A 22,642-nucleotide genomic window follows, 5' to 3' on the forward strand; every position below is an offset into this window, starting at 1 on the left:
TTGCAGCCCACAACGTAACAAGGGTGAACCATGGTGCTTACGAAAATAAAGATCAAGATCAATATTGACCGCGGAGCTCTTGTCAACACGGAGCATGTTGTAGCACAAGCAGACGACACTTGCTTTGTGCTGGAAGTGCTTAAGTGTAGTGAGAAACTGCCCTTGTGCATTCTCTTTCTGTTAGTTTCTTTTTATAGAAACAAATAACATTCCAACTGTTATGAACAACATTTATTCACCATAAAGTTAGAAAAATTATCGATGACATGCCCTGGGCAGCCAATCGGATCGCTCACCCTACTGGCATAATTAGGGCAACTTGCGTCAAATGGTCAGGGGCGGCTGAAAATTCAGCCAAGTGACGTGCTGCAGTCGGTAGCGATGTACGTTTTTAAAGCCTTATAATAAACTACAGGCTTTATGAGGAGCACTTAGATGCATCAATTAACGATCAGAAGCACCTACCCTAACAGCTCAGTACATTTGTACAATATCGTCGAAATTTTTTCAGGGTCCCTTTAAGTACACGAGCGTTTTTGTATTTTTGCGCCCATCAAAACGTCGCTGCTGTGGCAGGGATCCAACCCGCGACCTTGAGCTCGGCAATGCAATGCAATAGCCACGATAGGTATGAAGGAATAAAAAATAGGGAGGGACGACAAAAACGCAGTAGGATACGGCGACTGCAGATCTGGAGGTCGGTGATTACAGGAAAATACTTTATGGGCGCTAGAGACTCGGAATAATATGATGGGCCTTTTCAACATGGTCCTTTCGTGTGGCGCACTGCATGTAACAGCTGTGCGCATCTTTCGTTCTGCTTCACTCGATCTTTGGGAATTCTTTCCTAGAATTTAGTTCACAAACCAATATATGTTCTCTCAGAACATCCCAAACTTATCCTGCTTTGAAATGGCATTGACATTCTGTGCCTGAAAATGCAGCAGTTGTCCCTTCGGCAGAGGCCGATCATCGCATCTCTGGCTCACAAACAAACCACCGCAGTTGCGCCACCACCATCATTAAAGTTTGGATGTATCCCCTGAACGGACATGGCTTTTCACAGCATGGCCATAGTGTGTGCATTCACATGCTAGTGTTATCTGGTACCACGATACCGCCACAATAGGTTTCGATAATGTGAAGAGTCTGCTTTTTCATGTCTGAAGCACCACCCTACACTTGACATGCGTTTTGAACTGTGATACTATTCTGGGCATTGTCGAATTCCATCATTACGTCAAATTCCGTAATGGCAGCATTTTGAGCCAATCAAAGAGGCCATAGCAGCCCTGGGCCACTCTGATTGGTTCCCTCATAGTTCCGCCGTGATTGGTTCTACCACCAGCTTTCTGCTGTTACAAAATTTGACAATATGGCAGAATCTGACAATGTTCAGAACAGTACCCCTGGTTGCATTAAAAGGTAACATAGTTAAATAGTTATTGTGCTACCGTGGAATTGGGACTCCATAGTGTAATTACTGGGTCGACGGCTAATCATATAAAGCAATAAAAATTAGATAAAATTTTCCTGTCAGTACATGTACTCCTTTAACGAGGCAAAATTCTCCTATAAATGGATATAACAAACCTTTTCCTTTAATTTAAGGGCTTTTGCATCAGCTTTTGCAAAGCACCTTTTCCTCTAGTTTGGGTTCTTGCATTGGCTTCAGCTCATTTTTCATGTTGTGGATATATAACACACGCACAGGAGGTTGTTAATTAAGACGAACAAAGTATTGTTTTGGATGAGGGCTTTTGAAAGCTTCGATTTGTTGCGATGTTTGTCATGATGTGTTGTGAACTTGTGACTGACCCAACACATTTTCAGAGCACTGCTCTTAGGTGCCTGTTCCTGCGTTGAGCAGTGGCATGCCTCAGCGGTGTTATACTTTGTAACCGAGCGAACGAGCACAGCGAAAGATGAAAGCAAATTCGGAGCACAGTGTGAAATGAAAGAAGAGTGCACGAGAAGGAAAGTGGAGGAGGAGGGTACAGTGAAAGCGTGAGGCGGAAAGTGGAGGAAGAGGAGAGAGGAAACGGCCTGCCCATGTGTTGACTTGCCATCGGCCATGGCATCCGCTGTCATGTGGGTGATCTCACCTGTGATTCTGAGGCAGGGGCAGGGGGGGGGGGGGGGTCAGGGTGGCGTGAGGTGGGGAGGGCTATGCTTGTCTGTGGCATCACCTGCTGAGGGCATTTCGAATTAGGGAGTATCGTAATTGTCGGTGAATTTTTTCAAGTGTCTATGTCTTAGGCAAATTGACATGTTCTATGCTTCCCTGAGGCCATCACTATAATGCAACATTGATGAAAAAATTCACCAACGATTACGATACTCCCTAATGCGAAATTTGAGTGTAGCTCTATGTGTGTTTTCATTTCGCGTGTCAATATTTTGTATTATGATTATATAGCTAAATGGTTTACATTAGCAAGAGAATGCTGTGAGTAGCGTGCTTTGTTTCCATACAGAAGACGCGCTCTGCTCTGGCACCATATCGTAGCCATCGTTGCCACACAGCCTGTCTTGCGCGACACCATGCTTCTTGTGCTTTTGTTCCCCCAACGACAAGAGCTGCTCTTCGTCGTGGGGAAATTGTGCCACTAGTGTCAGCAGTGACAACACCCAAGGAAGTGTCACATCGAGCCTTACTTGTACCCGCTCGCCATTGTCCCTTGAAGAAGCATTGATCCCCATCACACACGCTGGTACAGAGGACTGACCTCAACAGCTGACACCACGGGCGAGCGCATAGTCCTACCCGCCTCACGCCACACTGCCCTTGCCTCCGAAATCGCAGATGAGATCGCCCACGTGGTGACGGATGCCATGGCTGCCACCAACTCGGCGCATGTGCAGGCCGTTTCCCCTCCACTCGTCCTCCACTTTCTTCCTCGCGTGCGCGCTCCTCTTTCATTTTACGCTGTGCTCCGCATTCGCTTTCATCTTTTGCTATGCTCGTTTGCTCAGTTACAAGGTACTATAACGCTGCCGAGGCACGCTGCCGAGGCATGCTGCCGCTCAATGCAGGAACGAGTGCCTAAGAGCTGCACTCTAAAACAAGAATATTCTTTCCATTTTTACATGGGATACTAGTGCAAAAAGTACATAAGATGTAACCCCAAATTTGAAAACACCACATGCATTATATCCTTTCCACTGTGCATGCCACATTCTGAGTATGCAGTTGCAAGTTCTCTGCGAGTTTTGGGTAGATTGTTTTTTTTTCATTGAAAAGTCTGTTTATGTTATAGAAGACAAATTGTGTGGTGGTTACACACAGCAATTTTAATTTCCGACAGAATGGTTTACTAAAATTTTCTTGCATATATTTGTCGCTAAACAATAATAACTAATGAGCCAAACACCTTGCTTATTTTACCAAACTGAAGCCTGTACTAAGGTTTTGTCTCGGTGCGCACATTACCTGAGCCTGCTCCTGCTCCACCTCTTTGATAATGGCCAGCCTCCGCTGCTTTGAAGTAGTCCTGTCCCCGGTTTCTTTCCATTCCCTGGATTTTGCCAGACTCTGCATGTAAAAGCACTGTTAGTTTAATATCGCTGTAAAAACAAACACTAAAGAAAAACACTAAAGTGCAATTTGAAATGAAAGTGAGGGCATGATAACTCTGTAAGGTGGTAACCTCCTCTTCTTAATCCAGAAATATAATATTGAATAAGCAGGACTGATGAATGCAAAAAATTATGCTAAAAAATAAGGGAATGCACCTAGTAATTACAGGAGGTCATGAGCAGCCATACTTATAAACTTCCTGGTTTACTCCTGTCATTCCCCAAACCCCTTCCCCAGCGTGGAGTAGCAGGCTAGAGGCATTTCACTCAGGCTTACCTCTCCACCTTTCTGCCATTAAATATTCTCTCTCTCTCTGTCTCTCCTGGTTTACTCTTTCAGTTCTTCCTGAAAACCCATTATCTGTTTAACAGTGATGCGTACAAAGCAAGTCATTGAACATGGCAGCCACTGAGCCAGAACTGGCTAGTCTGTTTTAACATGCTCTAGATAAGAGAAGCCCTGTACTTTTCGAGCTGTGACATCATTGGGGAGGTCTATACAGCCCATTAATATTAATGGTGGGCACTGGTAGCGTTTAGCAGGATAATTTTTTCCCCAAAGAATGGTTTTCATTGGGAGCAGTGGCCTTGGCCTTCTTGTATGTCGTCACAGTTACCGAGTTTGCAGGCCTTTATTATGAGCACTGTTGCTGCGAATGGAGGAGGCCAACGTTAACCAGTGTTACGGGTCTGTGTGAACTATGTGTCAACACATGACATGTGTAGGAAATTGTCTGTTTTAGAGCGCAGCTCTTAAGCCGTGGAATTCCTGTGGCGAGCGTCAGCATGCCTCAGCAGCGTTATACCTCGCAAGTGAGCGAACGAGCACAGGCGAAAGATGAAAGTGAATGTGAGGCTGGTAGATGAAAGAAGAGCATGCGAGGAGGAAAGTAGAGGAGAAGACTACAGGGAAAGCATGAGGTGGAAAGTGGAGGAGGAGCAGAGGGGAAACGGCCTGTGCATGCACTGAGTTGCTGGCAGCCATGGCATCCGCACGAGTATACGCCACTGCGTGGGCAATGTCATCTGCGCTTCCAAGGGGGGGCCAGAATGGCATGAGGTGAGGAGGGCTATGCTTGTCCACGGCATCAGCTGCTGAGGTCAGGCTGCGGTACCAGCGTGTGTGACGGGGCTCATTGCTCCTACAAGGGGCGATGGCGAGTGGCTACGACTAAGGCTCGATGTGACGCTCCCTTGGGTGTTGTTGCCAATGACACTGGTGGCACGAGTTCCCCGCGATGAAGGGCCGTTCTCGTCATTGGTGGAATGGAAGCGTGAGAAGAAAAGCATAGTGCCCCGCAAGATGGGCTGTGCAGTAACGGTGGCTACGATATGGCGCCAGAGTAGCGTGGAAACAAAGCATGCTACTCCCAGCATTATCTTCCTAATATAAACCTATATAATCGTAATACAAGATATTGACACACGAAATGAAAACATATATAGAGCTGCACTCAAATTTCACATTAGGGAGTATCGTAATCATTCGGTGAATTTTTGTTGTGACTACTTTTATGAAGTATTAGGCACAGTCTGGGGGAACGGGGGGAGGGGAGGAGGAGAATATGGAAGTGGTCTCAGTACGGTCATTTTATGGCCCACTCCAAGTATGTTTTGGAGTGGGCCAAGCAAGTCTTTCCAAGGGATCGTGCTTTTGCCAAAGAACAATCTTGCAAAAAAAAAAAAAAATGGTGTTTTGTTGACGGAAACACCCATCCAATCAAATCAAGCCAAACTTTATTTTAATTCTGTTGAGATACAAGTTGAGGGACTGAAAAGAAAAGTTGTATTAGAACAGATGGATTGGTCCATAGCCCATGAATAAGTTACATAAATAATTATGACCACGAAAAGGGTAAGTGCTATAAACACCCTTAAGGATGCAGTTCACAGTGCACATAGCATCATAACCGCGATGGTTTACTCAGCTCATTAAGAAAACTTTATGGACTTTTTTGAATGAATGAGTTCAGAGCAAACGTTGCACATTTAAAGGCTGTGATTTTTTATGGTTATACATTCCGTGTTGTGCATCACTATACTATATACTATCCATCGTTAAATTTGCGGTTAAGTCGTTGGTCTGATGCCTTTTGAAAGGGTGGTGCACAGTCCTTGTGCATCCTCCTTGATTTGTACGGCCTTTCCAGTATCTCGTGTAACTCTCCTTGGTTCAGCTGCAATGTTTATTGTCACATATAGCCGCCTAGTCATATGCACCTCTCGTCCCCACCAAGGCATCAGATGAGGTGATATTGAAATGAAGCTGGTGCTCTGCAATCTTTATGGATGGAAACCTTCACGCACAACATGCAGTATACACATGCACCCAGAACTTGGTAATTAAAGAAGCCGCAACAGTTTGTTGGCAAATTTATCATTGTGATTTAGGCCACAAGTTATCCGTCTCTTCATATCACCCAGCTCCATATACGGATTTTTAAAAAATTAGAAAATATTTATTCCCTTGGGTTGTCACACAGTGTAACTTTAGGACAAAATTAGATGTAAGCATGAAGGCCAGTTTCATGCAGAAACAACAAAAGTGACTCATAGAATGTGTTGCGCATGATCTATCTTTCATAGTCTTCAGGTTGTTCAATTGTTTACTTAACACCCCTAAGTACACTTTTGTAGACTGTCTTTGTCCCAGGGTATGTCCAAAGTAGATGACGGGCATCTGCTGCCGATGCAGGAGCGGAGCACTTTGAACACTCGACTTCGTCTTCACATGGTTTGCCCCAAGCACAAGTGGTGGCTGGTGTAAGGGCCAGGCCAGCCCGAAGTGTTCCTCCAATCGAGAAAGATTGTGGAAAAGGGAGCAGACACTTGGAGGGATGAGTGGGTCATGCCGGATAGATCTTTCAGGCAGTGAGACCTGACCGGGGGTCATTGGGAAGGGGGAGACAAGGAGTAACAGGTGTGTAAAATTAAATTCTGGGCTTTTATGTGCCAAACCACATTATGATTGTGAGGCATGCCTTAGTTGGGGGATCTGGATTAATTTTGATCACCTGGGGGTTCTCTAACGTGCTCCCAATGCTAGGTACAAGGGCGCTTTTGCATTTCTCCCCCATCGAAATGCTGTCGCCGTGGCTGGGATTCGATCTCGTGGCCGGCATTCGACCTCATGTTTAGCAGGTCAATGCCATAGCCATTACATGACCACAGAAGGTGTTACTGGTGTTGAGAAAGCATGAGCATTGTGATCCACAAGGTCATTCTTGTGGTCATGACCATGTGCTTGCAGCCAGTGGAAGGTACTAATCGTCACATGTGAAGTCTTGTGAATTTTGTGGACCTGCTCACAAACACCACTGTGGAAGATTGTCCAAGGTTGTAGACATGGCAAAATCACCATAGAAATAGACTACACGGTTGCACAGACTTCACTGTCATTTTGGTATCCGTTCCAGTATATGCCCTGGCACGTCAGCCTTTGTAGTGCTCACCTTCAGTTTCTCGAGGTCTTTGGTAGAGAACAGTTTGCAAAGTCTGTGGTAGCGCGTCTTTATCATGTGGTCACTCCGGGAGGTCATTTCGCTTGCAATGCGGGACCACTTGCCTGAAAGAGCACAGGAGAAAAACAAAGCATGGAGTAAACTGTTTGGCCTCTAACCTTGTGCAGCAAATAAACGATGAAATTACCCATAGTTTTCTAGCTCAACGCATGCAACTCCACAATTGAGGTTCATGTGATTCGGGCACACAGGTTCACGTCGCTCCTGTGAGGTCAACTGCTGTCCCGGTGGTACGTTAAGGGGAGACATGGGTTTTGGCTCTAAATGATTAAGCCCTATAAGCAATCAGTTCAATAATGTATACCTGCATGAGCAGTTAACTGTTTCCTCACGATTTATGGCATGTACATGTGAGGGGGGCATCAGTCATGAATGAAATGAATGAATATTTGATGTTTAATGGCGCAAGGGCCAGGTGTGGCCAAAGAGTGCCATGCTAATGTTAATGAGTTCGCAGTGGACTGATGGGTTCTGTGATCTTAATGTGCTGTGGCTGTAAAGGGGCCTAAAAGAGTTGATGCAAATTCCATAAAATGTACGAGTAATAAAATTATGGGAATGACTATTGACGTGTACTATGAACATTAAAATGCATTGAGCAAGAATGATGCAATATATAAAATATGTGATTGTCTAGATGTATATAATTGTCTAGAGCACTACTGCCTCACCGAGGCCCTTGAAACCCAAGGACCCAGAGGAATGTGCTATACAGAGAATCTATCCTAGCGATATCCTCTGGAAAGAGGATGCGCTACGAAATGAATGGGCTTGTGAAATTTAGCAAAACATCTTTTAAGAAAGCGAGGACTGCTTTGGATCTTAAAAAGCGGTTCTTCACCAAGAAACATAGCCGGATGCAGGGGAATACAATGGCGGTATGCAAAAGGGAAATGTTTCCTCCTGTCTCTTTCGGCTTCCCGGCACTCCAGGAAGACATGGAGGACGGTCAGCTGGTTGCCACTTCTACCACAGGTTGAAGGCTCGTTACCGGACAAGAGAAAGTTGTGAGTGCCAAATGTGTGTGCTATTCTCAGTCTAGTGAATAGGGCATCTATTTTTCGTATTTTCGTAGTTGAGTGCCAGGAACCTAACTTCGGCTTAATTAGGTGAAGCTTATTGCTTGTTTCTGTGTCCCACAAGCGTTGCCAGTGGCTTCGGAGTTTGTTTCTTAGGAAAGGCTTCATGTCTGTGGCAGGGACAGCAGCAGAACGAATACCTTGCGATGCTATCAATTTGGCGATCTCGTCGACAAGCACATTTCCCTCGATTCCTCTATGGCCAGGAACCCAGCATATTACTACATGCCTGTGTGATAAGTAGATGTTACATAAGAGTGAGTAGAGTTCATTGAAGACAGGATTCGTATGCTTTTGAGAAGAAATGAGTGCTTTTACAAGACTTAACGAGTCTGTGAATATGATGGCTTTGTCAAGTTTCAGTTTCTTTATATGTTTTACTGCACACAGTACTCCATAGACTTCTGCAGTGAATATACTTGTTATGGGGTTCAACACGTCAGATTCAGTAAAAGAGGAACCAACAGCAGCGTAGGATACACCAGCATGTGATTTTGATGCGTCTGTGTAAAACTCGGAGCAGGAGTACTTCAATTGAAGCTCCCGGAAATGCATGGTAATTTCAAGCTCAGGAGCGTGCTTTGTGACCTTTACAAAGGTTATGTCACATTCTATCACCTGCCACTGCCAGGGCGGTAATAGCTTAACTGCAGGCATTAGCCGATGTTCGAGAAATGGGACGTCCATTTCTTCGCCAAGTTCTCTTACATGCAGTGAGAAAGGTAATCTCATAGAGGGTCTATTATGAAAAAGTGTTTCATATGTCAAGTTGTTAACGGTTGTGAAACACGGATGTTCCTTATTAGAGCGCAGTTTCAGAAAATAGCTAAAGCTGATGTATGTTCTCCGAAAATGGAGTGACCACTCATCGGACTCGACATACAGACTTTCAACAGGGCTTGTTCTAAATGCGCCAGTGGCCAGGCGGATTCCCAGATGGTGAATGGGGTCTAACATCTTTAGTGCGCTCGGGGCGGCAGAGTGATATACTACGGCACCATAGTCTAATCGTGATCGAACTAGGCTCCTGTAAAGATTCAACAGGCACTTCCTGTCGCTACCCCATGTTGTGTGGGATAGGAATTTAAGTAGGTTCATTGTTTTTAGACATTTTGTTTTTAGACATTTTAGGTGTGGAATGAAAGTAAGCTTGGAGTCAAGTATAATACCTTGAAATTTGTGCTCTTTGTTAAAAGGAATTTGTTGTCCGCCCAGTTCTAGAAAAGGATCTGGGACCAGGTCTCTCTTTCTTGTGAAGAGAACACAGGAACTTTTGTGGGGGTTGATTTTAAATCCATTTTGGTCTGCCCACATGGACACCTTCTTTAGGGCCTGCTGTACCTGTCTCTCGCAGACTGTGAGGTTGCAGGATTTGAAACCTATTTGTATATCGTCTACATAGACGGAATAAAAAATAGCTGGTGGTAATGACGCCAGAAGCGTGTTCATCTTTACGACAAAGAGCGTGCAGCTGAGTACTCCACCCTGGGGTACCCCAGTTTCCTGTATGAATGTACGTGACAGTGCAGGACCTATTTTCACCCGAAATGTATGGTTCTCTAGGTAGCTCTCTATGATAGTTAACATATTGCCGCGGATGCCCAGCACCACAAGGTCGTGCAGGATTCCGTACCGTCAGGTTGTGTCGTATGCTTTTTCCATATCCAGAAATGCAGATAAGAAAGATTGTTTGTGCACGAAGGCATCGCGAATGCTCGCTTCGATGCGCACGAGATGGTCGGTTGTAGATCGCCCTTCCCTAAAACCACATTGAAATGGGTCAAGCATTTTACTGGACTCTAGGAGATGTATGAGACGGCGATTGATCATTTTTTTTTAAAAGCTTACAGAGGCAGCTTGTAAGCGGTATGGGACGGTAGCTAGTAAGCGATGAAGTGTCTTTACCATGCTTCAAAACAGGGATCACAATAGCCTCCTTCCACTTTGATGAGAGATAACCAGCAGCCCAGATAGTATTGAGAAGTGTAAGTAGAGTGATTTGTGTGTCGGAGTGCAAGTGTTTAAGCATATCATACATGATTCTATCGGGGCCCGGTGCAGAGCTCCGACATACTGACAAGGAGGCTTTAAGTTCAGCAATGGTAAAAGGACGATTATAAGGATTGTTTGGGATGCATTTCCGATTCAGTGGCTTAAGTTCTTCTATTGCTTTATGTTTAAGAAAGTTCTCCGAATAGTGAGTGGAGCTAGACACGTGCTCGAAGTGTTCACCGAGAATATCAGCCTGGTCTTCCAACTTGTTTCCTTCTTTATCAACAAGGGGCAATGGCTGAAATTGTTGTCCCTTTAGCCTCCTCAGCCCGTTCCATACTTTTGCCTCCTGTGTGTAGGAGTTAATACCGGGCAAGAATCTCTCCCAGCTTGTCTTCTTTGCTTGCCTTCGCGTCCGCCTTCCCTGCGATTTAATGTTTTTAAATTCTATCAGATTTTGTGGAGTGGGGTATCGGCGCAGTATGCCCCACGCTTTATTTAGTTTTTTCCTAGCCTCCTTGCATTCCTCATTCCACCACGGAACTCGTCTTTTGTATGAGGTACCCCTTGAGTGTGGGATAAAGTTATTCGCTGCCTTGATGATAAAAGCGGTAAAATACGCTACCGCGTCGTCAATACTAAAATCGGTGATAAAATCTCGTGATAGGTAAGTCGATTCCTTAAAATGCTCCCAGTCGGCTGAAGCTAGCTTCCACCGAGGCGTATATGAAGGGCATTGATGTTCTTCAATTAAGTTTAAAAGTATTGGAAAATGGTCACTTCCGTATATATGTTTAATAACACTCCACTCTAGGTAAGGGAAAAGATCTGCAGAGCCAATAGATAGGTCTATGGAAGAATGTGACTCGTGATACATGTTATAATAAGTCTGTTCGTTTTTATTGAAGAGGCATGTTCCTGTGTTTACTAAAAGGTTTTCTACTAATCGACCTCTCGTGTCACATCATGAGTCTCCCCACATCGTGTGGTGAGCATTAAAATCTCCCACAAGTATGTAAGGTTCAGGAAGTTGGATAATAAGGTTGTAAAAGCCTGTTTTTTTGAGATGATGGTTCGGGGGTATATAAATAGAACAGACAGTGATTAATTTATTAAAAAGAATGGCCCGAACTGCCACTGCCTCAAGGGTCGTCTGAAGGGCGATGTGTTGGCAAGCTACAGACTTGTCTGCTATTATTGCTACTCCGCCAGAGGCGTTAGCCTCATCGCGGTCTTTTCGGAAGATGGAGTAATTGCGAAGAAAGTAAAGTTTGTGTTTGTAGGTTTCATATGTATCTCCTGAACACACAGCAACTTGGGATTGTGTATGTGTAGTAGTTCTCTAATGTCGTCGAGGTTATTTAGAAGTCCTCGTACATTCCACTGTAGTATTTGTGTATCCATTATGCTATTTGTGTTTAGTGCTGTGTGTTTAAGACACGAGGATTAGCTCACGGGCCTTTTTCAGGCGCTCGTGGCGCCGTCTTGCTGGTGGTTGTGTCCATCGCCTCTTGCGAGGCGCTGGACAGGCGCTCTTACGAGCGCTTTGTTTGGCGTGAAGGCCTCGGCACGTTGGACGAGGCCTTTGAGGTCACCTGCCCGGAGGCAGATGGCCCCTTCTGCTGGGTTGGCGTAGCAGCGCTATCTGCAGCCGCCGGGGCGGCGGATGGCGTTTCTGCCGCCTCACTGGGTGTGAGTCGGACAGCCGCCAGAGACTGTTGTGGCACTGCCCCCTGACGCGCCACTTCGGCAAATGTGTTTTTGGGCAGGTAGGATACCCGCCTGCATGCCTCCTTGAAACTAATATTTTCCTTTACTTTTATCGTCACAATTTCTTTTTCTTTTATCCAGGATAGGCACGACCGCGAGTATGCGGCGTGCTCCCCTTCACAATTTACACAATGGAGAGTGTTCTTGCAAGCTTCAGAAGTATGTTCAGGGGCACTGCATTTCGCACAGGTTTGACGGCCTCGGCAGCTCTGCGAACTGTGGCTGAAACGTTGGCATTTGAAACATCTGAGTAGATTGGGTACATATGGCCTAACATGGAGCTTGATGTACCCTGCCTCGATTGACTCGGGCAGGACACTTGATCCGAAGGTGATTATCAAGTGCTTGGTTTGGATTTCTTTGCCATCTCGCCTCATCTTAATTCTTTTGACATTGATGACATTCTGTTCACTGAAGCCCTCCAAGAGTTCAGCCTCAGTGAGCTCCAGCAAGTCATCGTCCGACACAACGCCGCGGGTGGTGTTCATAGTACGGTGCGGGGTTACTGTTAGTTGGTTATCCCCAAATGACACTAGCTTAGGCAGTTTCTCGTATTGCTTCTTATCGCGGAGCTCCAGGAGGAGATTACCGCTTGCCATCCTGGTCGCCTTATAACCGGCTCCAAAAACATCAGTCAAAGTCTTCGATACAAGGAAAGGTGAAATGTTGCGCACTGGTTTGCCTGGTTTTTCCGAGTGAACTACATGGAAACGTGGAAAGTTGTGGACTTGGCGCCCGAAAAACTGAAAAACTTCATCGGTGCGCCCTCTTTTCTGAGGGCAATCAGGGGGTTGAGGAAAGGAGCTATCCATAAAGATATGTGATATTTCGGCAGCAACGCCAGCCACCCACTGTGGAGTCCTACAAGGGGACGCTGCAGGACCTGTGAAACACGACCTGCAAACGCCAGCTGTACATTACTACTACAACCAAATATGAAATAACCTAGGTTGGCTATTCACACAAGGTTAACCCTTGCTGCCTGGAAAAATTGGAAGTAAAGGAAGCCAGCAGAAGACAGGAAAGGTGGAAAGTAAGGAAAAGACGAATGTTGTAGGGAGAGAGAGACAGGAAAAGGCAACTACCGATTTCCCCCGGGTGGGTCAGTCCGGGGGTGCCGTCTATGTGAAGCAGAGGCCAAAGAGGTGTGTTGCCTCCGCCGGGGGGCCTTAAAGGTCCAAACACCCAGCATCGGCTCAACCTCCAGGATCCCCCTTTCCCCAGACACGGCTAAGCCATGCTCGGGTACGTGGTGTCGCAACACACCAAATGCCTTCTGCCGCAGACGCCCCTGTGGGGGGCATCAGTCATGGTTTCCTGCAAGGGCTCAAAAGGATCCGCTATAGTAGAATACACCACCAACACGTAAACAAAACGAGAAAAAAAAAGTAACGGAGTAGTCAGGTGTTATTATTACATGCCTCAAAACCATGGCATGTGCCCGCAGTGAGGGATTGGCCAAGGAGTGGATGGCAGATGCGAGATACGACCAGACATGGGCATCCTCACGAGGATTTCCTCTTACACATCTGCTTTCACCCTCACTGCATGAGAGCGAAAGTCTGTGAGGGCGACGAAGGAGAAGAAGTGGCAAAGAAGAAGTGGCAAAGAAGAAGTGGCAATTGAAGCACTATGTAGTGCTACGGCAAGTACTTTGTATATAATTGTGAAGGCATGGTCACACTATAGGATGACAACGAGCCGATTTCTGCCGGTCGACTTCTGGCGACAGTGGACTCACCCCTGGCAATGTGCCGATGCTTACAGTCAACAGACTGCCTGCTGACGGCCATGTTGGCAGGTTCTGACTGTCTGGAGACATGTAAGATTTTGCTTTAACACTATACTACAGTGACACAAGGGTCTTATTTTTCATCAATGCAGCTGCCATGGAGTTTGCTGCCACTGATTTGTGCACATGCTGCTTGCTTTTTTGTGTTGTACGCTTTCTCAAAAATACATATTTTTACCTGTTAACATGCGTTGTTACCCTCGTAAATAATGACGTTACCGGATGCGTAAATTTTTGTTATTGAACTTGTGCATCTTAACGTCATGTATTTACTGAGAAGCTACGTATAAATAAAATTGGTTCTGCCTTTACGCAACGTTCTCTTCTATGCGCACAATGTTTTGTAGAACAGCCAACTGATGTGAGACTTGAAAGTATTGAAGGTGTTGACTTAGCTGTAAACAACCCTTCAATGTTGTGTCAGTAAAGTGTGGAGAAAATATATAGAAGATATATAGCACTGACTGGTACATTTCATTTTTTTTTCTTCACACATCAGTGGCATCCCACTCCCACAGGCAGTTTGAAAATAATGCTGTAAAACTTGACTATATATATATATATATATATATATATATATATATATATATATATATATATAAACCTCAGCAGTCATGGAGGCATTACGGAATCAGGGTGTAGATGAGCCATATGTAAAGATACTGGAAGATATCTATAGCGGCTCCACAGCCACCGTAGTCCTCCACAAAGAAAGCAACAAATTCCCTATAAAGAAAGGCGTCAGACAGGGAGATACGATATCTCCAATGCTATTCACAGCATGTTTACAGGAGGTATTCAGAGGTCTGGAGTGGGAAGAATTGGGGATAAAAGTTGATGGAGAATACCTTAGCAACTTGCGATTCGCTGATGATATTGCCTTGCTTAGTAACTCAGGAGACCAATTGCAATGCATGCTCACTGACCTGGAGAGGCAAAGCAGAAGGGTGGGTCTGAAAATTAATCTGCAGAAAACTAAAGTAATGTTTAACAGGCTCGGAAGAGAACAGCAGTTTACGATAGGTAGCGAAGCACTGGAAGGGGTAAGGGAATACATCTACTTAGGGCAGGTAGTGACCACGGATCCGGATCATGAGACTGAAACAACCAGAAGAATAAGAATGGGCTGGGGTGCGTTTGGCAGGCATTCTCAAATCATGAACAGCAGGTTGCCACTATCCCTCAAAAGGAAAGTGTATAACAGCTGTGTGTTACCAGTACTCACATATGGGGCAGAAACCTGGAGGCTTACGAAAAGGGTTCTGCTGAAATTGAGGACGACGCAACGAGCTATGGAAAGAAGAATGATGGGTGTGACGTTAAGGGATAAGAAAAGAGCAGATTGGGTGAGGCAACAAACGCGGGTAAACGACATCTTAGTTGAAATCAAGAAAAAGAAATGGGCATGGGCCAGACATGTAATGAGGAGGGAAGATAACCGATGGTCACTAAGGGTTACGGACTGGATTCCAAGGGAAGGGATGCGTAGCAGGGGGCGGCAGAAAGTTAGGTGGGCGGATGACATTAAGACGTTTGCAGGGACAACATGGCCACAATTAGTACATGACCGGGGTAGTTGGAGAAGTATGGGAGAGGCCTTTGCCCTGCAGTGGGCGTAACTAGGCTGATGATGATGATGATGATATATATATATATATATAGTGACTATTTCTGCCACTGCCCACCTGAGTGTCAGGCACTTAATTCTCGCTCTTGTTAGGTACCAAGTGCCGCATTGTTTAGCAAACGGACATGTTTCCTTCCATGTACTTTTGGAGGAAGGACTCCCAAACCACTGTGTGGAGGGATTCAGGCTAGTGATGTTCCTTTATAGCAATGTTTCTCACATATTTCCAGTACTTGACCCCTTTTAGTTGTACCAAACTTACTATTACCCCCCACACCTTTATAAGCCTTCTGAAAATTTACTTGTTTCAGTGACAAGTGACACCAGATGCACTTACATTTTAATTTTTTTCAGACACACACACACACGTACATACATTAGAACCTTGTTGACACGTTCCTGTTATGCACGTTTTCCCGGCGCCAATGTTCGCAATCGAGAACACAAAAAATGACCCAATGGAGTTGCGTTCATTTTTTACCGGTTCATACGATCCCGGAAAACACGATTTTTCAGCAACGTTCATTACATCGCCAAATTGCGATCGTATCATACGTTTTCCAGCTGCTAGATCCCATGTAAACAAGAAAATGCACGAGGCGTGTGCGATCGGGAACACTATATAGTTGCCCGCCGCGGCAGCTTCACCGCAATACTCGTCCGCCCGCCTCGCGTGAAAACGCCGGCACGCACTCAAGTTTCTAATTTAAGTACCAGCAAATCTTCTCCGGGGTCGTCGCATACGGCATTCACACTTATCACCGCCAATCCTATTGCGATAAGCACCTTCGCCTATCTGTTTCACAGTGCGTGGTGCCGTCGGAAGCGTAGCGCACGCTCTTAATAGGTGATAACCGATATGCGCCGCCATTCCCTGCTGCAGACTTTCAGCACATACTTTTTCCGGCCACTAAATCCCATGTGAACAAGAAAAGGCGCAAGGTGCGTGAGATTAAGAACAGTATATATATGGCCGCCCGTCTCGCGTACGTCAACACGACGGCGCGCACAGTTTCTTATTCCGGTAACAGCAAATCTACGCCCAGGTCATCGCACGTCGCATTCACAGCTATCGCCGCGAAATCTATTGCGATAAGCATCTCCATCTGTCTGTTTTACAGCGCGTGGTGTGTAGTGCCATTGGTAGCGTACTGCACGGTTTTAGTAGGTGGTAATCTAAATGCAGTGCCGTTCCCTGCTGCAGGCGGCGCGATGTGGGCATCACATTTCATTTCGCAGCACCCGGTGTCGCCCACCAGCTCGATTTCACTTCGGCTTCCCATCGCCTTCTTCACCACGCAATCGGAAAACAACAAAACGCGTCTCGGGCCGCCGGAGCAACACCAGCTCGACATGCGTCGTGTCTCGTGCCCCAACGATCCGCGCGACGCTTCGCATTACATAGATGTCAACAATAGTTGAATCTGTCCATTTTTTTAGTTACTTCAGATCGTACGTTCTCCCGGTTAGTACCCTTTTCTCGCATTTTTTCCCAAACATATGAACGAGGTTTTACTATATATATATGTCATGTGTGTATGTATGCCTATATTGGTACTATTAAAGAAAACGGCGCTGAAAGAGTGTGGGAAAATTCATCTCTGGTTTGGCAAGCAGAATGTGTACAGGGTGTTTCACATAACTTGAACCAAGGATTTAAAAAAAGTGGTTTGCTGCAGCTGAATGAAACCAACGGCATATGGCTTGCCATCATGTGTCACACCTTAGAGTCTTTCATACATTCCGCTGAATTAGTTCATTAACTTAGGTAAATTCTGCAAAATTTTTAATATTCACTTTAGGGCTAAGTGCGTTTCGTTGCTTTGTAGCGGCGGTTCAGAAACGACCGATCCAATTTTTTGTGGCAACGTACATGCAGCATGGCAATCTTTTTGGCATTTAAAGAAAGCCAGCAAAATATGAAATAAAACCATGTGACTGCGCTCATGTGCTATTGTATTGCAGTATTCTTAACCGTGCGTGGAGCCTATCGCTTATCAGGGACAATGGAGCTTCCTTTCCGTGTGCCACCGCCAAAGATGCTGATGCACTGTGAAGCCGATGCCTAGAGCTGCGGCTGCCCATTTGGCCACTGTCCGCGCACATGGTTGCACACGGTTCTTTTGCACGAAACGCGGTTGAGAGCGCTGCAATACGATAGCGCATGGGTGCAGTCACATCGTTTTATTTCATATTTCGCAGGCTTTCTTTAAACGCCGAAAAAAATTGCCACACAGCATGTATATTGCCACGAAAAATTGGATCGGCCCTTTCTGAATACCCTCTACAATGCTATGAAATCCACATAACCCTAAAGTGAATATCAAAAATTTTGCAGAATTGATCCTAATTAATTGACTAATTAAGTAGAATCTAAAGAATACTCTAAGGAGCACCACATGATGGCAAACCATATGCCGTTGGTTTCATTCATCTGTGGCTAACCACTTTTTAAAATCCTTGGTTCAAGTTACGTGAAACACCCTGTTGGAACCCTCCATGACTCCCAGAAAAACGCTCATGACTAATTTGTGGGTTATGACCTGGAAACAGTGCTCTATAGTAAGCCAATCAACCTTTTCGAGTTGCTGTTCCAATAGTCCCACATATGCCCAAAATAACACCATTCTGTCGTTCCAATTGCTTCACTCTTTTTCTGTTGCAGCTTCGACAGACAAAATCAACGAAAAGGTTACATAATCTATTTGCCCATAGTATTTGAATTTTTCTGCATATGCTGTGTGTAACGATAATACGTAATATACTGTTGAAACAAACAACACCAGTGTGCAAGGCCACGCGAATTAAACATAATAATCCAAGTGCACATCCTTTGATACTTTGACCTTACAATAATGGCTCTCGTTGAGGCACATCAGCAAAAGATTGCAATTAGCACCATGACCATTAACAAACCAAGAGTGAGAATATTCCAAAGCGAGCACAGGTCTCAAATTGCATGGGAAAGGCAGATTTGTCTTCGCTTGTTTAGAATTGTAGATGACTGTTTGATGCCAAACTTACCGCGAGCTACTGTGCCTGTAAATGACACCCTTATTGCCATTATTAAACCATACGAGTATGCAGATATCGGTCAGTTTTGATATGTGCATAACATAAAATTATTTGACTATAGTATGAACTCTGTGATTGTCTGCTGATGCACGCTTCTATGCCCCATTTATACAAGTATCGGCAAAATGCAGCATATAGAGTTTTATTGCAAAAAATATACAATAAATGTGCGTGAGTACACACGATCACACCAGTATACATTAGGCCACAGGCGCAGCAATGAAACAGACGAATAATAGTCAATCTTATCATGTGTCTTTTGTGCCGTACTTCTCTACACATACACCTTTGCTCACGATTCCTCCTTCGACAAACTTCAAACATCATCTTCATCCTTGTGACCTAACTATCGACGTCTCACAATGTGCATTATTCACACGAACAGGTGTTTGCATTTAGGCATAGCTTGTGAATGGTGTAGCACATGCGTATAAACATTGCATGGTGTAGCGCATGCGTATAAACATTGCATGAGTATACAAGTTGCATAGGATGACAATAAAAACAATTGCATACATTACATTTAGTTATGTACTATTTAATGAACTGCTTCACTAATGCTTCACTTCACATACATAGATTCCAACATGTGCCTTGAATTTGCATACTTTTTTGGGGGCTGTAACTGCTGGCAGAATTGTTGTTCAACAACAGGTCGTTCAAATGAAGACATTGCGAGGGCTATAAATTTGTGACAAGTAGAATGAATTAATGGCAATGATTCATTAAGGAACCAGAGTAAAGCAGCTCCTGGAGTGCCTTTTAATGATGAGCTTTGGTTGATTTCAGCTTGTTCGGCAAGGCGAGGGTCTCCTTGGGCGTCACCTGCACCTGAATATCGGTTGTTTCCGGAACGAACATGTGATACATTGCCACTAATTTACTAAGGTTTAAGGCCCACTTGAGTGGGCACATTCACTTCCGCTAACTTACCATGTATTGAAGAAATGTGGACATTTTATTTTTGTTTGGTGCATGTCTTCACAAACTACAATAGTAACATAAAGAAAGGACGCACCCACACAGTTTTCATTTCTAGACGCATCTAAGGCTTGTTCTTTTTCTTTTTTGTCACACTTTAACACACACAACGTTACATGAGGACATCAATAATAGCTCACCTATGCCATGCTTCTGGATCATCTTAATCAGCTCGAGATCTTCCTGCGGACTCCAGTGGCCAAACACGAGGTTTCCAGAAAATGTATTCGCGTATCTAAATACGAGTTGGAAAGAGTAAACGGGAAAAAGCAAGGACGTGCATTAGCTAGTTATCTGTTTTTTAATTTAGCGACACCCTTTCATAAAGTTAGGAAACAATCTTCCTCTTGAGAAAATTGTAGAGCTACATGAAAAACTCCCAATACAGCATTATGTTGCTCAATACGTGCTACATAAAAGTGTTTTTCTGAGGATGAAAGAAGCCTGCAAATCCATGCAAAGTGTCTCGAGTGGCCAGTTGCATGGCAATTTTATGTGTATATATATTTGCAGGCTTCTTTCACGCTCAGAAAAATGCTTTTATGTAGCATGTATAGAGCAGCAGAAAGCTGTATCGAAGTTTTTCATGTTGCTCTACAATTTTCTCATTGACACTTCTAATCTAATTATAATATTTGAGAAGCTGACTAATCAAGACTAATTATGCAATTAGGCAGAATGCAAACATAATCTGAGCCAAGCGAGAGCAAACAATATTGCCTTGGTTCTGTCCAGCTACGTGGCATTTGCACATTTTAAAATCTTGGTGCATAATAGTTGGGACACCCCGTATGTACATATATATAAGTGTGAATGTACGTGCACTATACTGGTCACTGCCCTATGAGAGCCCCCCTCTACTGAAAAAAGAATTTAAGCCCTGGGAAAGACTCGGTATCACTCGTTACACAGTGACAAAGAGAGTAGCATTGCTTCATATTAAGTTTCTTGCATGATATCTGCATGCATCTATGCCAACTCACAGGCAAACTTATGCCCACTCTATCGGCAATGCATCAAGAATAAGTGAATGAATGCACACTTGAATCAACATGGGTGATGGCCACTACATCATCAGCACAGGAATGTTCGAAGCTGAATGTTTTGTTAAGGTCCACAGAGTAAGCAAGTAACTAGCGATAATGCATCTTTGCTGCAAGCTGTTACAAAGTACAAAACATCTACATTGCAAGCTTTGTACAAGAACAAATCACGAGTGATTAGACAGAAAATAAACAATCATATAGTGACCCCACCGACTAACTTTACTGATCAGCAGCAAGTTGTGTTAAGATGGAAGTTTACTGAGTCAGAAACATGACAAGCCGCTGCTTCAAAGTGTTTGCCAAATAAAGAACCAAGAGCTAAGCACAGTGATCCTGATTTAATTCATAAGCGGAAAGTTTGGACATCTTGGAATACATTTCTAGTGCTGCTTTTAGTACAGGCACCGTATACACTGCTCACGCATATTTGGACAACTCCAATGGAGTTTCTCATTGAATGCAGAAACTCCACTGTAGCTGTCTAAGTATGTGCAAGCATACCCCCAAATTTCAGTTGGCCCAATCCCTAAATTACTTTTTTGTAAAGGGGCCCTGAACCATGCCTCGGGCTTGGTGAAATAACATAGTCTGCAGGTAGCGTACGGCACTGTGAACATCTCAGCCAAGCTTTGCTGTCATACATGGTGGACGGAGCTCGCAAGTGGATCGCATTCACCTTTCTCTCAAACGCTCTCTTTTTCAACCGAAGGCCCTGTCCTTACTCTCTTCTGGATGCTTTATTTCGTCATCAGATGCTTTATGTCATCATTCCCTTAGACGGCTGCTATTGGCTGATAGCTGACGTCAAGCTACGGTCAGCTACACAATGTAGATACTGCGGCTGCCGCGGGGTGCAGCCACGAGTCCACTGGGTAAGTGCATTGCAGCTCACTGAGGACAACCGTATTTGGCTTATGTTTAGCGCGTCATTGGCACCAAAGGCGGAAGTCGTGGAGTCTTCGTTAACATTCAAAATAAAATTTGAACTGTGCGTCACGGTGACATTTAGAAGGTGGAGCGTTGTGGGTGTGTCCCACTGCGCCGCAGCCTTCCCAGTGCAAGGCATTGAAGAAAAAATGGGAGCACCGCAGAGGCTGTGTTTGATTGCCAATAACTCCGCTTCTGCTGAACGCATTGAAGTACTTTTCGCAGCAAAGTATTTCTGAAATAGCCTATTTTAACTTCAAATGCCTTTCTCCACTTTGATAAAAAGTGGTTCAGGGCCCCTTTAAAACTGAAATGTCGAAATGATAAAGTAAAGGGAAAATGAACGAACAAAGAAACAACTTTCTACAGGCGGGAACCGAACCCGCACCTTCGCATTACCTGTGTTACCTACCATCTGCAGCAAGTTGTTTTTTCCTCCGCTTTCATTTATCTTTACCCTTTTTTACATCTTTAATTCTTTGGTTTTATGTGCCAAAACCACAATATGATTATGAGGCACACTGTAGGTGGGCCCTCTGGATTAATTTGGACCACCTGGGGTTCTATAAAGGGACACTAAAGGCAAATATCAAGTCAACATGTGCTGTTAAAATACCATTCAAGAAACCTTGCAGATTTGTTTTGTGCCAAGATAGGATTTAGTTTAAGAGAAAATTGCATCTGAAGGGTCCACAAACCTTACGTGCAGGTCAAATCACCCGCCCCGGAGCGGGGTGAGGTGGTGACATTGCACGCACCATCACCGCTCTTTTCTGCTGTCGGCGAGTAAAATGGCGGCCGACAGATGGCGCTAGGTTTTCTTGTGCAAAATGCAAACGTGCGGCCATGGAGAAACTCAGCCAAGACTGGCTGCTGGATTCGCTGCTTCATCTGCTTTTGGTCAAGTGGCGTGGACCATTCGGGCATCCCACAACATCACATAGATGTGGAATTCTCTGCTACTTGCAGTTTGTGCAAGTTTCGGGAGCCAGCAAAACCAACACAGCACTATGAAATACCGAAACTACAGAAACGCGGAAGTGCCAGGGGCGCAGAGTTGAGCAATAACGAAACCTTTCGATTGCGTGCGTTATTGTCAAGGGTGACGTCAATGAATTATTCTTTCTAAATATCGAATACAATTTGACAAGTAGCATTTTTTTCCATTTTATAAAGCTACGAAATGATCTTTTAAATGTGTTAGCATTTCTATGCTAACCCAGTGCGAAAACCGTCTGTCCCTCCGTCTGTCC

At 44.6% G+C, this 22,642-nt stretch overlaps 1 protein-coding gene across 1 annotated transcript in view; it reads right to left on the reverse strand.

Moving 5' to 3' along the window:
• Window positions 1–22,642, reverse strand: part of LOC142584757 (uncharacterized) — a 152,761-nt gene that overhangs the window by 38,792 nt on the left and 91,327 nt on the right. Inside the window, exons 35-37 of the mRNA XM_075694994.1 lie at window positions 19,557–19,651; window positions 7,032–7,144; window positions 3,434–3,535 (exon numbers count right to left, since the gene is read on the reverse strand). Of these exons, the coding sequence (XP_075551109.1) occupies window positions 3,434–3,535; window positions 7,032–7,144; window positions 19,557–19,651 (310 nt within the window). The remainder of the gene's footprint in view (window positions 1–3,433; window positions 3,536–7,031; window positions 7,145–19,556; window positions 19,652–22,642) is intronic.

Source organism: Dermacentor variabilis, chromosome 1 (genome assembly GCF_050947875.1).
Source record: "Dermacentor variabilis isolate Ectoservices chromosome 1, ASM5094787v1, whole genome shotgun sequence".
NCBI classification, from domain to species: domain Eukaryota; kingdom Metazoa; phylum Arthropoda; class Arachnida; order Ixodida; family Ixodidae; genus Dermacentor; species Dermacentor variabilis.